Source organism: Leuresthes tenuis, unplaced genomic scaffold (genome assembly GCF_036924035.1).
Source record: "Leuresthes tenuis unplaced genomic scaffold, fLeuTen1.0.hap1 SCAF_4, whole genome shotgun sequence".
Classification (NCBI taxonomy): Eukaryota; Metazoa; Chordata; class Actinopteri; order Atheriniformes; family Atherinopsidae; genus Leuresthes; species Leuresthes tenuis.
The window spans coordinates 12258530-12274030 of NW_027325358.1; the positions used below are offsets into that span (position 1 = coordinate 12258530).

The 15501-nt window shown below is 41.4% G+C and overlaps 1 protein-coding gene across 1 annotated transcript; it reads left to right on the forward strand.

Annotated features, from left to right (window-relative positions):
* Nucleotides 1–1357: 1357 nt before the first annotated feature.
* On the forward strand, nt 1358–14925 carry trmt1 (tRNA methyltransferase 1). Its single transcript, XM_072384617.1, has 16 exons — nt 1358–1511; nt 3036–3396; nt 3660–3849; nt 4498–4685; nt 4958–5073; nt 6856–6968; nt 7633–7781; nt 8107–8190; nt 8814–8883; nt 9156–9290; nt 9446–9531; nt 11350–11458; nt 11564–11640; nt 12894–13013; nt 13545–13653; nt 14632–14925. The coding sequence occupies exons 2-16, from the start codon at nt 3047–3049 to the stop codon at nt 14704–14706; spliced, it is 1971 nt and encodes a 656-aa protein (XP_072240718.1). The 5' UTR covers nt 1358–1511; nt 3036–3046; the 3' UTR covers nt 14707–14925.
* Nucleotides 14926–15501: the final 576 nt, after the last annotated feature.

Below are 15501 nucleotides of genomic sequence, written 5' to 3' on the forward strand. Positions count from 1 at the left end.
CTGTTAGATGCTGTGATTACTGTGCAGAAGTGTTGAGTCAGCTCTCCTTTTTTTTCACATTTTGCTTCCAAAGAGCAAGGCTCTCACGTAATCTTTTAAAGAGGTCTTGGCCAAAAGTTCCCAAAGGTTTCTGAGGGATTTCCAAAGCTTTCCTTTAAAGATCGGCTGCTTTTTCCACTCATTTTCAGTCCAACCCATGAACTAGTCCATATTTCACTTTCTTGTTGCTACTGAATCATTAATGTGCAAAATGCACATAACTCAAGGGGTAAACAAGTATTATGTACAACAACCAGCTTAGCAAATAACTTTTTTTTTAAATTTATTGCATCTTTAGGCTCTTTGTTACTAGCAGCCTGCTACCATTTATTTTGTTGCACGTACAAAGAAAACAAAGAAAACACAATCTTAATGAAAGAAAATAGTATTTTTTCCCAAAAGAGTATGAAGTGTTGTGTGTCCTTAAAAAAGTCAGGGAAAACTGGGAAAAAAAAGGAAGACACAGAACCTGAGCAGGACCTGAAAGATGTGGAACCTTTAGTTGATCCAAACTGTTCTCTAAAGCCTCGTCACAATGTGTTGAAGTGTAAAGATGGTCATACCAAATATTGACTTTCAAGCTCATCAGAATTGTACAACTCAGTCTTTGCCTAATATACTATAGTTCTATTTATATTTGCAGCTGTTTCAGAAAATTGCTGGACTTGCTTCATGTTTTCCTGGCAGTATATAAAGATATGAAGAGTGGCTGAGCCTTTTGCACATCACTGTTTAGTGAATAACAGTCACAGAATATATATTTATGCACCCTATATACTCTGATCTTTGTTCTGTAAGGTAATATTTTTATTATATCAATGGCATACTTTTCCTTTCAGTAAAATTTAGAGCAGGACCTATCCGAGAGCAATTTTAGAGGATGGCATTCGTACATTTTCTTTTCGATGTTTTAAAAACTTTTTCTTGATATATTAAATGGCAGCAGTCAGTGCAAGAAGTGGGACAGGTCATCAAAACTCCAAGCTGTAAATCAATATCCTACTGTACATATCGCGAGCTGCACGGCACTAACCAGCACTGACATGGTTCGTTTTCTCTTGGAAATGTTCATATCTGCACGTCATAAAGCTGGGAAATTGTGGTTTAGCATTTTCGGTACATTGTTTCCCTGACTTCAGACACAATCACATTTAATTATTATTCATTAAAGCAGTCTGATGTATTTAGAGCAGATTTCGACTGGTGTACCTTTCCACTCTCTCCACGCTTCGTTTTTCTCCGGAGCCCACCGGTCTTTCCAGGTCTCAGGCGACCGGAGCCTGCAGCTTTAACGCTCCTTTCTGACCGCATAGGCTTCCGTAGAGTCGCTCCAAACATGGCCGCTTCCATGCGCTAACGTGAGCAAACTGCTGATTGAACGGAGCAGCAAATAAACAAACAGCACGAGACCATCTGTGTCGCTAACAAGAAAACGCCGTGCTCACTTGAACAGCAGTGTCCACGTAGTGGAGGTAAAAATATCATCCTCTACCTGTTTAGCATAGCTAGCAAATATGCGAATAGTTTTAATGGAAAGTTGCATGCAGCAGCTAACTTGAGTAGTATAGGTCGTGCTTATTAGCTGAACAGTGTTTTCACCCAGCAGATTAGCTTAAAGTAACCACATGTTTAGTCACATTTAAAAGGACTGTTATATAGTCACATATGTTGTATTGAAAAACACCAAATCAAAGGCACTGGAGGTTAAGGGTAGATGCATTTTTCAGGGGGCACGTAGAAGTTAATCTCCTTGTTGACCGAGACGCTAAAAGTCAGTTGAGATGAATGAAAGGATAGTGAACACATAGCAGCAGCTATGACAGTGTACTTTTTTTTGTGAGCAAAAATCCCACACCCATCAGTGCACATCAGCTTTGCGAGCATGCTGATTTCCTCTGTGGAGTGAATGTTTGACCTCACCCTGAGATCTTACGCCGCCGACCTTGAAAGAGCAGCTCTGATGACTTTATAGCTCGGCTGGGTGTTGTGCACAAACAAAAGATCAATTTGGACTTTAACTTTTTCAACTAAATGTATTGGGCATTTTGAATCTGTCAGTCAAAACACACCTTGGAGACTTGTATGGAAAATAAGCTACCAAACTAATGTGAAGATGCTGGAGTCAGTGAGGGGCAGGAAGTCACTGAACAAACTGCTCTCCTTCATGGACAATCCACCCCACCATAACCCTGACTCATTCATCTCTGCAGTTAGAACGAATAAGGCTGCAATATGCAGTGCCATCGTTTGATATCGCATTGCTATGGTGTATGATATATATAAACAAATACTTCAATATATGACCATAAGCTTAGATGCATTAATGGGGGATGCATTCCACTTCTGCACCTGTGCTTGCTGGTTAGTTGTAGAACATTCATAAAAGCAGTACTTCCTCCAAGCTGAATCCAGCTCTCTTTAATACGCAACCAATTGCAGACATAAATGGCTTCTTATGGCTTCTTCTTTGTGTGATAGAGCTGTAATCTCCACAGTGGTCTGTCTTCACAGACAATGATTTCTGGAGGTGCTTCTGAGCCCATGCGGTGACTTTCATGACAGAATTGTGGCTGTTTTTAATGCACTGCTGCACGAGGGCCCGAAGATCACGGGCAGACAGTTTTGGCTTTCAATTCTCCAGATTCTCAGATTTATTTGAAGACAGTATCCACTGAAGATGATGGAATATTCAAAGTCTTCACAACTTTACTCTGAAGAGTATCTTTATGGAATGCATTTTTTTTTCATTATCATTTTTTGAGATTGCTGAAGAGCTTTACTTCTGAGAGACTCTGCCTTGCTAAGGTGCTCTTTTTATATCCAATCATGTTACTTCTCTGTTGCCAGTTAACCTAAGTAGTTGCAGCGTGTTTTTCAAGCCTTTCCTTTTTAGTACCACATACTTTTCCAGCCTTTAGATGCGCCATCTCGACATTTTTATCTCAAACCCACAGATGTTTGCTATTTGTTCTCTGTGTAAATGTCTGTCCTTGCAGGCCAAAGCTTTATGCTGGTGCGGACCGCTTGGCTGTCCTTCCTCGTCATCTACTGTCACCGGCCTCGGTCGTGCAACCGTCCAGCCAGACAAAACTTTTGGTGCTGTGTTGGTGGCGCTGCTGCTCGCAGGAGACTGAGATCTATGGATCCCGAGGTTCCTCCCATCAAACCTCCACCAACAATGAATCCATCTCCGACAGCAGGCATGAGTACTGATGCCGCAGGCAGCCAGGAAAAGACGCCTTCCGTGGATCTGTTGCCTGGAGAGACGGTTGTTAAGGAGGGAAAGGCCGCCATCTTGTTTCCAAGTGCCAACGAGGTGTTTTACAACCCAGTCCAGGAGTTTAACAGAGATTTAACGTAAGTGAGCTTGAGATTTTTGTAGTAACACTTAAAGCATGTACTTCATTCATTTTTGCAAGAAATTACAAAAAGGAAAAGAAAATTTAAGTTACATTTACTCTTAAAAAGATGCTGTAGGATCAGAACTACGCTACCCAACGACACGTCAAAGATGTGTGGAAAGAATTGTGAACTAGTGTCCGGAGGATAGAAAATGCCATGAATGTCATGTTATTTAACTCTTATGTGTGCGGTAAGAATTCTTGCCTCCTTGTTTCCAGATGCGCCGTTATCACGGAGTTTGCGAGAGATCTGCTGGCTCGGCGTGGGGTGAAGGTGGTGGTGCCTGGGGAAAAAGAGAGGGTTGTTGTCTCTCTGTCAGAGGAGACGAATGAGACTGACGTACAGAATGAGGAGAAAAATGGTGCAGAGGAGCCCAAAGTTACTGCAACAGTGGGGGAGAAGTGTGAGGTATGTAGAATAGATTTTTAGAGTGGAGCAGCAGATTCTACTGCTGCAACTGTGGAAGAATTCCCACTGAAAGATTTGCTGAATAGAAATGAAACATATGTTTGCAGCTTAAGCAGTTTAAATGGAACTTTCTTTTATGTTTATTTGGTTCTGTATTAGTTAAGATGGCTAAAGGTTTGGCTATTCAGAGGCTAGGACTGTGTGTGTATATGTATTTATATTAGGAAGCGCTTTATGAGGGAGTGGAAAATATACTCTAAAGCACTATGTCGAACCTAGACAAGGTTAAAAAGCCCTTTGAAAGAGTGGATCCTTTAAAAGTACACACCCTGGATCCAGCGTAAAGTGTTTTGGATCATCGCTAACTGTGTTAGACCAGGTAATTTCACAGTTTGGTGGCCCCAAGTGGTAAAGAGAAGTAAATAGACATTTTTATAAAACTTTTCGAAATATTTCACTGTCATTAATGTCCACTAAAGACCAGAGATTTAAAAAAAACATTTTCTGCCGTGTCTTTTACTACAGCGACTCCACTGGCCAAATGTTTTGCAGCTTTGAAGTTGTTTGAGCTGATGCAAACATCAATGTGTTCTGTTCGTGTTTAGATGATGTCAATGAAAAATCGCTTCTCTGACCCTTTTGTTTCAGCTTGGTCTTCGTGTTCTGGAGGGCCTGGCAGCATCTGGTTTGCGCTCGGTGCGTTTTGCACTTGAGGTCCCCGGCCTGAAGAGCGTCACCGCTAATGACTTTTCCTCCAAGGCAGCAGCCCTGATCGCAAGGAATGCCCAGTACAATGGAGTCAGCCACCTGCTTCAGGCCAGCTGCAGGGACGCCAGGTATGACTACTGAGTATGTTCTCCATATGTTCACCTTTGACTTCCTCCTCTGTTCATTCCTCTGCTCCTTATATGGTCTCTTTCATTCTTGTCCATTTTCTTTTCTTCTTTTATTACCTTTTCTTGTCCTCTTCAGTCACTCCTCATGCTTCTCTGAACATCTCTTTCCCTTTTTCGACAGAGTCCCAGATTTTTTCAAATCAATTTGTTCATATGAATTTGCCCAAAATTGTCTGTTTGCTTTTTTTCCCTTTTTTTTTTTTGGTGCCCAGTATGCTAATGTATGAGATGCGAGGGAAGAAGGAGCCATATGACGTCATTGACCTGGATCCTTATGGTAGCCCTTCCTCTTTCCTGGATGCTGCCGTGCAGGCTGTGAGTGAAGGAGGTGGGTAGTTCAGCCTGACTCCACCAGTTCATGTGTCCACAGCCCACAACAGGCTGCTCGATTTAACTGAGAATTACAAAAAAAAAAAAAAACGTTAGAAAATGTAATGATAAGTATGCATTTTTAAGGAAAGTTTGGCCTTATCAGTTTTAAGTTTATCACCCAATTGCAGGTTGTTGTCTGTAAAAATCAGTTGCTGAATTAGATTATTTACAGGCAGAATTTCAGGCTTGAGGCAGAGAAAATCATCTGAAGAAGAAAGTACACTTTTTTTTTCAAAATGAAAATTTGTCCATGGTCCTTACCAGGTCTTCAAATTAGGTAAATATTATGTATATTATGTAAGTAAATATTATAAATCCGTCATTCTAGAAAGATTATTCACGAGTGGAAAACACTAAAGATGGCTTGCAATCTTCCCTGGAGTGGATTTCCCAGCAAGTTTAACCCAAGCTCTAACTATGCAGTGCTCAGAGAAACCTTCAACATCTCAGACTCAACGGCCCTCAGTTAGCATGCAATATGTTAAAGTTCTTGACAGCTCAATTAGAAAAAGACTTAATAAGTATGGCTCGTCTGGAAAGTGCTGCAGGAGAAAGCCTCCTCTCTAAAAACAACGTGGCAGCACAGCTTAGGTTGGCAAAGATGCATATGAACAAACCACAAGACTTGTGGAAACGCGTCCTTTGGACAAAACAGAACAAAGTGGAGATGTTTGGTCACAATGCACCAGCAGCAAGTTTGGAGAAAAACAAAAATACCTCCATATTAACTATCAACCATGACGGGGGAGGGTTTTTATAATGTACATTAACACATGACTGTAGCTCTTATTGAAGTAAAACTGAGCAGTTTTCCTCTAGAGACAACTGGACTCGCCACCTGGAGGAGACTTCCAGGTAATATTATGTGACTATAAAACTGGACACTTTACCGAGGAAACATGTTAAAACGTTTGGGTTTTCTAAATGTAAATGCTGAAATTCTTGTTCCATTAAGATTCAATTTACAGCACAAAGGAGCTGCATTTGCAGCTCTCCGTGTTGCACGGTTTCTTGAATTTCATAAAAACAAGACTTGTTTTCCCCCACTTCTCCATTTTAAACTAACTTAATAATCTTTTATGGGTATTTGCACAAAGCTGCAGTCAGTCCTTTTCTATCAATGTGCTTCTCTTTTGCCTCTTATTGCCAAAGTGGTGTTTATCCTCACATGTAGAATCAAAATCTAATCAAATTTATTTGTAAAGCACTTTAAAAACAACCCCAGTTCATCAAATGCTGCACACAACGCAACACACCACAGCGACAGAAAACTAAATCATAAAGGCAGAGACGGATTAAAAGCATGTGAAGGCGAAATGAAAAAACACCAATAAAACCCAAATGAAAATGACTTCCTTACAAGTAAGAAAAAAGCCTAAAAACTACCGAAAGTGTTTTTAAGTCCTGTGTTTGTAGTTGTTTGGTTCTTTGGGATTCACAAGGTGGCCCAGACTGAGTAACAAAGCACCAACAAGTTCTATACCATGAAAGTGGTGGGAAACAACTTCAGAACTGTCCCTGAAAGATGATTTATTGTCAATTAGAAAATATATCTGCTGTCATCCAGCTTTATTCATTCAGTTTGATTTAAAAAAAAAATCTGAATTAGATCAGATATTGTTCCTGCGTGGCTTTATACCGTTTTTTTTTTCTTGAATTAATTTGCATAAAATGTTTGTTCTCTGTTCTTCTCCCTTGTTTTCTCCGCTGACTGTTGGGCTCTTTCTGTCTCTCTCAGGTCTGTTGTGTTTAACATGTACAGACATGGCCGTGATGGCAGGAAACAGTGGAGAGACTTGCTACAGCAAATATGGTTCGGTCTCCATCAAAGCCAAATACTGCCATGAGATGGTGAGGGCGCAGGATACACAGGCACTCACGGAAATGTGAAAATGATCATGCGCCGCATGTAGAGACATGCCAGCTTCTTCACGCTCACAATGTCTTAATCCTTTGTTCGTGACTTCATACAATACATGTGAGTCAGTAACAGCAACTTTGTGAAGGTCGTCCTAGATTGGAGGTTTAGAGTCACTGTTTCGGTCCAAACTAAGAACACTGAGCTGCTCTCTGCTTTTTTTAATTTTTTTTTTATTTCCAGTCTTTAAAATGTTAGCCTTTGTTGATTCTGAACCACTGATAGAGCTGCTTTACAGCGAGTGTTGTTCGGTACTTCTGCAGCTATTGTTAACATGCTGCTATGTACGGCATGATACTACAAAAAAGGAACGGGTGAATTTTTACAGTGTTGACGTGTTCATGCCGCTCTGGCTGAAGTATTTTTTTGCAGCCAGTAGCAGAACATGTAACCCGCTGCTAGGTTAAATGCTTCTCTATGTGTAGGCCTGGCTAAGAGTGTCTGCTCAGTAACACCAGCCACAACAGGTTGATGTGACGTCTTTTTCAGTCCTGCAAAAGATCTGAGGTTTTCAAAAGATTTTCTATATCAGTAGTAAGAATTAACGAGTCTTCCCCTCCATCTTTTTTTTTTTTTTTCCTTCTTAAATCTCTGCAGGCTCTTCGCATCATCCTCCACAGCCTTGACCAGCGGGCCGGAGTGTACCAGCGATACATCCAGCCCCTGCTGTCTGTCAGTGCTGACTTTTACATTCGGGTCTTTGTACGCGTCTTCACAGGACAGGCTACAGTCAAAAATTCAGCCAGGTGCTCTCACACACATTGACAGACTGTCTCCTAGCAAAGCCTGATATACTGTATGTTGAAAGATGAACGATCCTAAGACCAGGTCACTGCAGCAACAAAATCTGGAAATAATAGTGGGAGCCGAACTCAAGAGCCCAAAGTATAGTGTAATAATGGCTTTATAACAAGCTTAAAGGGCCTGAGTTGACATGCAATGCAGGTGGATGCAAATGTGCGCACAAAGCGTTACGCTCTGCATGTATACATGCTCTAAGAAAAGGTTGCATCTGACAGACAAATGAAACAACAGATAAGGCAAATCTTTCCTCATTGTTTTATGTTGCAGTAAACAGGCGCTGATCTACAACTGTGTCGGCTGTGGGTCCTTCCACTTCCAGAGAATGGGCAGGAGAACAAGCAATGGAAAGAAGTAAGCGCACGCAGTGCAGCTTGGACTTAATGTTTTGCATGTGATGATCAAATAAAGGCAAACTCTGCTGTGGGAGACTACTTAACCCAAACACACTCAATCTATGTGATCTATGATTTGATATGGCGGCACTCAGGCCTCGTTCAGACTGCCGGCCTTTAAACTGTTATCCAAACTGTGTCAACATTGATTAGAAAGAGTTTTACCAGTAATAAAAATAAAAAAAAAACAGTATTTTTTGTTAGTTCTCACTTGCAAATAACAGTGCAGGCCATCTGTCCTAACCATCAGATTTGAGAAATAAAAGTGATTTGCCTGCAGTCTCAACAGAACCTAAAACGTTAAAGGAAATTGTCAGGATCTGTAATAGGAAAGAAATAGGGAGGTTTCCACTTGAAGGGCTATTTGTCTAAATTACTGACTCAGGTGGACTGCAGCGGTTCATCTGTTTGGTTAAATGAAAGTCAGCTTTAATTTTGAGAGTGCCTCATTGTTAAATGTGAACGATAGCCTTAAGTAGTGCTGTCACAGCTCAAGCTTGTATCCCGAGTTATTTCTCCTTGCCTTACGTGCTGCAGGATCACCGTATGTGTGCGGTAAAGTGGAATTCTATGTGATTTCAGTATGAAGTATTCTGCCGCCACAGGACCCCCAGTTGGACCAGTTTGTGAGCACTGTGGACAGAGACATCAGGTGGCACACAGACAGTAACACACCGAAACTCACGTGCAACACATCGCAGCAGTATATACCATTATGTGTTTAAGTCTTTGTAAAATGAGCTTAGTTGGTGTGTCTGACTTCATTGTGGGCAGCAGGGTTTCGTGTTTTTGCTCAGTGAAAATAAAGTCTCAGGTTGTCGTCGCCTGACGTTCTGTAAAGAATTCTCTGCTACTTTGTGGTAACTGCTGTGCAAACATGTATTCTTTGACGCAGCAGCTAACACCTGTCTGCTCTTTTTGTAGCTGGGGGGTCCTATCTGGGCAGAGCCCATACACGACTTGGCGTTTGTCCAGAGGGTTTTGTCTGCTGTGTCAGGGAACCCGTCCAGATTTGGGACGTCCAAACGTATCGAGGGCATGCTCAGCATGGTGACTGAGGTATTCACTTACCTTTTCTACTCTTTATGCTCTTAGTATAGCAACTGATATCTTTTGGCATTGTCTTATGGCAGTGGTTAGTTTCCTCAGGTGGCTTTAAATTGCACCAGCTGTACAGATCATCAACTGTCCTCTTGAATCTGTGTTTGTTTCAGGAATTGGAAGATGTGCCTCTGTACTATGCTGTAGACAATCTAAGCAGCACAATACACTGTAATACTCCACCGCTGCTCCAGTTTAGGTATACACACACGTTCACTCACACACATCCACACATAGATGACATTACTTTGACTTGCCCACCAGTCACTTAGAATATTAAAACCAGTAAGCGGTATAGTGGGAAATCATGTTGTTTCAGTGTAGCGTTCTGCTGCAAAGCCTGGGTAATAACGTGGATTCTACTATGACAAATACCACTCATCTATAAATTGTTACTGTTACGACCCGACTCAGTCAGGGGAGGTGACATAAAAATGTGTCAGATCTTGGATTTGGAGTTAAAAGGTTTATTATCCAAGTGAGGCAGTCAGCAAAGAATTCAAACAAAAGAAACCGTTCTCAAAAGACAAGCACCACCAAATTTAACTAAAATTAAGAGATAAGCTTGATGTAGTTTGGGCCACAAAGACTCACAAATCCCAAGACTCTCAGTCAGAACAAAAGGGACGAACTGTACATCAGTTCAAAATTTCCCCGGTGAATTAATCCTCCTCTGGGCTTTTTGAAGCACCAGGTGTTAGTTTCAGCCGTCCTGATTGGTCCAGTGTCACCAAGCTGGTCCAATGGATTTCCCACAAGAGGGAGGCAGGCCAAAGGCTCCAAGCAGCCAATCCTCAGGGTGTGCTGCCACACTGGAATCTGCACGGAGGGAGGCTGCATCACTTCTTCCACAGCCAAGGGCCGTAACAGTTGCTCACAAATCAAACTTCTCTCATTGCAAGATCGCTCCCTCAGGATTGACTTGAGGGACACCGCAAAGAGCCAAAAAACTTTGGCCCAGCTGCAAGGACAAAGCTGGGTTGCATTAGGACGAGCCCGATCTATGAAACAGTGGGTTCAGGGCCTTCTACACCAAGCAGACAATCTGCTGTGGGGAACGTTTGGAGCATCGAGGAACTCGATCCAACTCACCATTGTCACTGTTGGACTCCATCAACAGATTTTTGTTTTGATAACCTGAATTCAACATGAACAGTGACTTATGTTTGTCTAATCTCAACCTTAACCTGCACCAAAGTTAATGTGCTGAAACTTGAGAAACAAGGAGACTGTGAGAGCCTATGGCTTGTTTGCCCTCACGAGTCATTGAAGTACAAACCCTTGCTCTGCCTTTTTTAATGAGACCCCATTCATATTTGCTACTCCCAAAATGCTCTTTGAAGAGGCGTCAGACATTGAGGATAAGACTTAATGTCCTCCTCCTCCTCAATCCTATGGCCTCGCACTCTCTTTAAAGAGAGACACAATGTACACACCTTGGAAATGTGACACTTCAATCCTCAGAAACAGATTCATTCGCAACACAACTTTAGCTGTTTTGTAACATGGTTGAGCCAAAGAGTCAAGCATGTCTGAGCAGAGCTGAAAGTGAGTAACTGTTGCCAGACGAACGCTGTAGACCTGCAGACATCAAATGAAACAAAAGTATTTGGTTACAAAGTAGTTTTGAAGGGATTAGGTTATTATTTTCTCAGGGAAAACTTAAGCTGTCATTTTGATGTTGCTTTTATGCTGCAACGATCCGTGTAAACAGAGAGGCTGTGGGGCAACTTTTAGCCTTTTGCTTTGTTTTATCTCAAACAAAAAAAAAAAGGTCACTACTTTATTGGTTTTGAATTGTTTTGTCATCACGAAGGAACAGCAACAATTGAATAATGAAGCTTTATCCTAATGAGTTAGGTTAACCCAACCGCTCGTGACTCAGATAATTTGTTTCCGCACACATTGAGAGCATAAATCTCCTGACTGACTTGTACCGACACCTGTCTGCATTCACACCAGAGCTCAGTGTTGCAGGCTTACGTTGGCCTCAAACTGAATGAATTCTGTCCCGCAGGTCTGCTCTCCTCCACGCTGGCCACAGGGTTTCCCTCTCTCACGCCTGTAAAAACGCAGTCAAGACGGATGCTTCTCCTGCAGTCATCTGGGACATCATGCGATGCTGGGTACGTTTTTTCCTGCTGTTGTTGTCTGAGGGATATTAAGGAAAACTAACAAAAATGCAATCAAATTGAGCTAATGATGGATTTTTGATTTATCATCTTCTGTAGGAGAAAGCCAACCCTGTGAAAAGGGAGAAATTGTCTGAGACTAGTCCTGCATTTAAGATCCTCTCCACTGAGCCCAGGTAAGATGAGTCCTGCCAGTTTATCAGGGACCAGTCAGTGGACCACATGATCAGTTTAATGATACTTGAGAGGGCTGATTGACTTTAGTCAGTAGTAGTTTGGACCTTTATTCAACAGACACTGCTGCACAGGAAATGATCTCTCCAGGCATACTTCATTGTACTTAGATTATACAAATCATTTATGGTAGTTTTTCTGGCCTGCAGAAGACGAGCGCACTCAAACGCACACATTCTATCTCTGTGAAGCCACGCTGTAAGCTGTGCAAAGTGAGGTCTGGTGTTAAAAGACTTTGCCTTGATGGAGGCAGAATTCTGGAGAAACGTAGGACTCACGCCTGTGCATCAATGCCATGAACACCGATGCACCGCAATACAATCTCAGACAGACGCTGGCTTTTGCACCTTTCAGGGATAACAGCTTGGATGGTTGCTCTCATCCTTTTTTTTTTTTTTACATTTTTTTAAAAAAGCACCTGAAACATGGAGTAATCTGACCATGTGTCCACTTTCTCTCTGCCCAGACTGGACTCTGCAGTGTTTTTGTGCAGAGTTGATTTATGACTTCCTCCTTGTGTAATACATTTTTTGGGCTCATTTGTGAATGCTGCGGCAGACCCCGTTAAGGGCAAATGGCTTTCCAGGTTATCCCTGAGCCGATGCGGTTATATTCATCATGTTGGCATGACGGTTTCTCATGCAGTGCCGCCTGAGGTCACCACCATCCAACAGTGGTTTCTGTTCTTGGCCTTTACCGACTGAGATTTCCCCCAGACTCCCTGAATCTTTTCACAGTATCATCCTCTGTAAGTGCTGAAAGACCTGCACTAAATTCTTTGATTTTATTCATAAAGAAATATATTTTTGGACCATGAAGATGAACATCTGATAGTTTGGCACAAAATGGTGAACCTTGGAAAGATACCGGACATCCTCACCTGTTACCAACACATCTGTTGTTTCTAGAATATTCCACAACGCTGTTACTTGTATGCTCTCTCAGTATTTCTCTTTGTTTGCATTTATCACAACTTTTTTTCGGTGTGTTGCTGCATCAAATTCTAAATGTTGATACGATGATGTTGGGTCAGTGAAAACACTGGAAAATCATCTCTTTGAACGTCGTGGATGTGGTGGTGTTAGTGGATTATTTCTTGTCACTTGCACATTAAGAGGCCTTTATTCTAACTTGATTGTACTTGCCAAAGATATTTGTTTTTGATTTTAAGATGTGTTTTGTTGTGTGTGTACAGCCTTGAGGCCTGTTTCACAGTGAGAGAGGATGCCAACCCTCAGTCCCGTAAACGCCATCTGACCCGCTTCCAGGAGAATCCTCAGGCCTTCTGGGGACCCAAAGCTCGTGCCAAAGCTGGGTAAGTAACACGCAACGCTCTAACACACGGGAAGTAACGAGAGTTTTGAGGTCCGTCCCAGGTTGAAAACACTATTTTCGTTTGTTGGTGAGATCACGCGACAGCTACTGTGCCAAATTTCTTTAGAAAATGGTGGAGAGATGGAGCATAGGTGAAGGAAGAACCCATTAAACTTGAAGAACTGGATGTTTGTTTTTTAAATTTATGGAGGTAGCAAGTTCAGGATGTGTTCAAATAGGATTTTTTCCTCTTTTCCAAAGGGCACAAGATTGATGATTTGGCCCGACAGTTTGGGAGGTTTTGTCAGGTGATGATAAAATAAATAAATAAATGAAAGCATTGACAGTAACCGGTTAAAGGTGCAATGACTTAACAAGCCCAAGATCAATGTTAAACATTTTGAGCAAAAAATAGGCCAAATATGTCTGAACCCAAATGTAAAGAAAACCTTGTTTAAAGACGGTGTTCTGGTTCTTCTACGATAACCCTAAATGTCCTGTACCTACTTGCTACTGTTGTTTTATCCTCCAGCGGTGGTATCACTACTGACCTGCAAGACAAGAGGAAGAAGTTCCAGAACAAGAGAAAGATCACAGACTCTTCTCAGCTGAAGAACTTCCCCTGCAAGAGGTTCAGACAGGTGAGTGACTCACTTCTTACCAAACCAAGTGGTGGTTTACGTCGTGTAAAATAAATAGTCATTTACATGTTTTACAATTAATTAGGTTCTGTAAATACTGCTGTGGAAGCAAATTATTTTCACACAAAGTGCAAAAAAAGAAAAAGAGATAAACAGTCGGAGATGACATCTGGAGCTGCAAAGATGAGGCAGATTGCAGTCTAAACATCTCCTGCAGTCCAAAGGCGCCTCATATGCCTGTGCTCTGGTATGGAAGGAACATTTTCATAGTTGGAGGAAGTACCTCCTCTTTTTGTTTGCAGGAGTATGAGCTGCTTTTGGACCAAAAGGTTGTTGGGGCTCTTTGAGGATTATGGGAACCGGGGAGGAAAACGTACCTTCAGGGCACATTGAAGCTCATGCTTGTTTCGCCTCTATGTGACAGTGGAGTTGAGATCCAATTTGAACTTGATGTCTGAACGTATGAAGCCATGTTCAGACACAAAAAAGTGTTTTTTGAGTGTTCAGAGTGCAGGTTTCACTGGTTGTGTTCATCGGGAATTTGCTGTGCTTATGACTGTTGCAAAAAAAAGCCAAAGGCACCTATCATTGAGTTTTTAGATAGTGATATTGATCAGTCTCAAGGATTTAATAGGACAGAATTTTAGAATAAAACACAGTGCGAGCAGAATAGATCAGTAGAAGCCTGGTTTCTGTTGGATGACTTCAGCTGATTGAGGTTTTGCCGGCGAAGATCAGTTCAGCATTTTTTTATGATGATGTTCGGGACACAAAAGTCACAGAATTGAAGGCAGATAAAGTAACTGCATAAATAGCCTCCATCTGTGACGAAGTCTCCATCAGCTGTGTTGGCAGGCTGGTCAGTGACTCATTTAGCTGAGATAGTAATGCAGCACCAGAGTGCACCAGCCTCTGTTATGGTGTTATTTAAATATGTTTTTAATATTCTGTGTCTTTTCTCTCTCTCTCTCTCCTCAGGGAACATGCACACATGGAGACAAATGCAGTTACTCCCATGACTTGGAGCAGACGCGTGAAGAGAAAGTTGAATGATTCTGTCTTTGAGTTCTTTTGTTTTTAAGTCCTTTTATTTCTGCAGTTTAAATGGGCCCAGTTTAGCCTGGTTTAATTTAGAATCATGCGTTCATGTTACTGTAATGTAAGAGGGCAACGAATATCTGCTTATGTACATTTATACGTTTCGTCTTATGCCTTTTTTTTTACTTGGCAACTTGCATTACACACAAATAAAGTCATATCTGTGACTTTAAATACTTCGACTTGTTTGGAAACAAAGTTTTATCAATATACTGGAATACTAACAATCACCATGATATCAAAAGAGAGAAATATCGGTATCATGTTAATACACATGTATGATTTAACCTCGGCTGATAAAATTAGTGAAAGCAGATTAGTTTTTAACCATTTTTTTTGGATCCTATTCTGAATGTAGTTAAATGGGCGAAAAAAATGACTAAATTCGACAAAACAAACCTGGAAAGATGAGTAAGTCTGATGGCCGTATATATATTTCTTCAAGTTTTCAGTTTTTATTGAGGTAGTGCTCTTATTGTGAAAGCTTTAGGCCACAATAATCATGTGGTGAGAATTGGATGTTGTGACTCCGTAAATTTACAGCAGGCCATCAACTTAACAGTCAAAGGCAGCGTAGCATCTCCTGTCATATCGAATGTTACATTTCTTCAAGAAACGTTCAGTTTTTAAGTTTTTTATTTATTTTTTTTAATAATGACAATGCTGCGTTCATCATTTCAGAAGTGCTGGAGAGTCGCACGTCTCTGTGTTTGAGACGATCTCCAACAACAGCACATTAACTCTGAGGTC

What these genes read in the sequence shown, in the direction of transcription:
- trmt1 (XM_072384617.1), top strand. Translation starts at nt 3,047, where the DNA reads ATGCTGGTGCGGACCGCTTGGCTGTCCTTCCTCGTCATCTACTGTCAC. An exon ending in GCCAGCTGCAGGGACGCCAG is followed by an intron (nt 4,686 to 4,957) that starts GTATGACTACTG and finishes TTTGGTGCCCAG; the next exon opens with TATGCTAATGTATGAGATGC. An exon ending in GGGACATCATGCGATGCTGG is followed by an intron (nt 11,459 to 11,563) that starts GTACGTTTTTTC and finishes CATCTTCTGTAG; the next exon opens with GAGAAAGCCAACCCTGTGAA.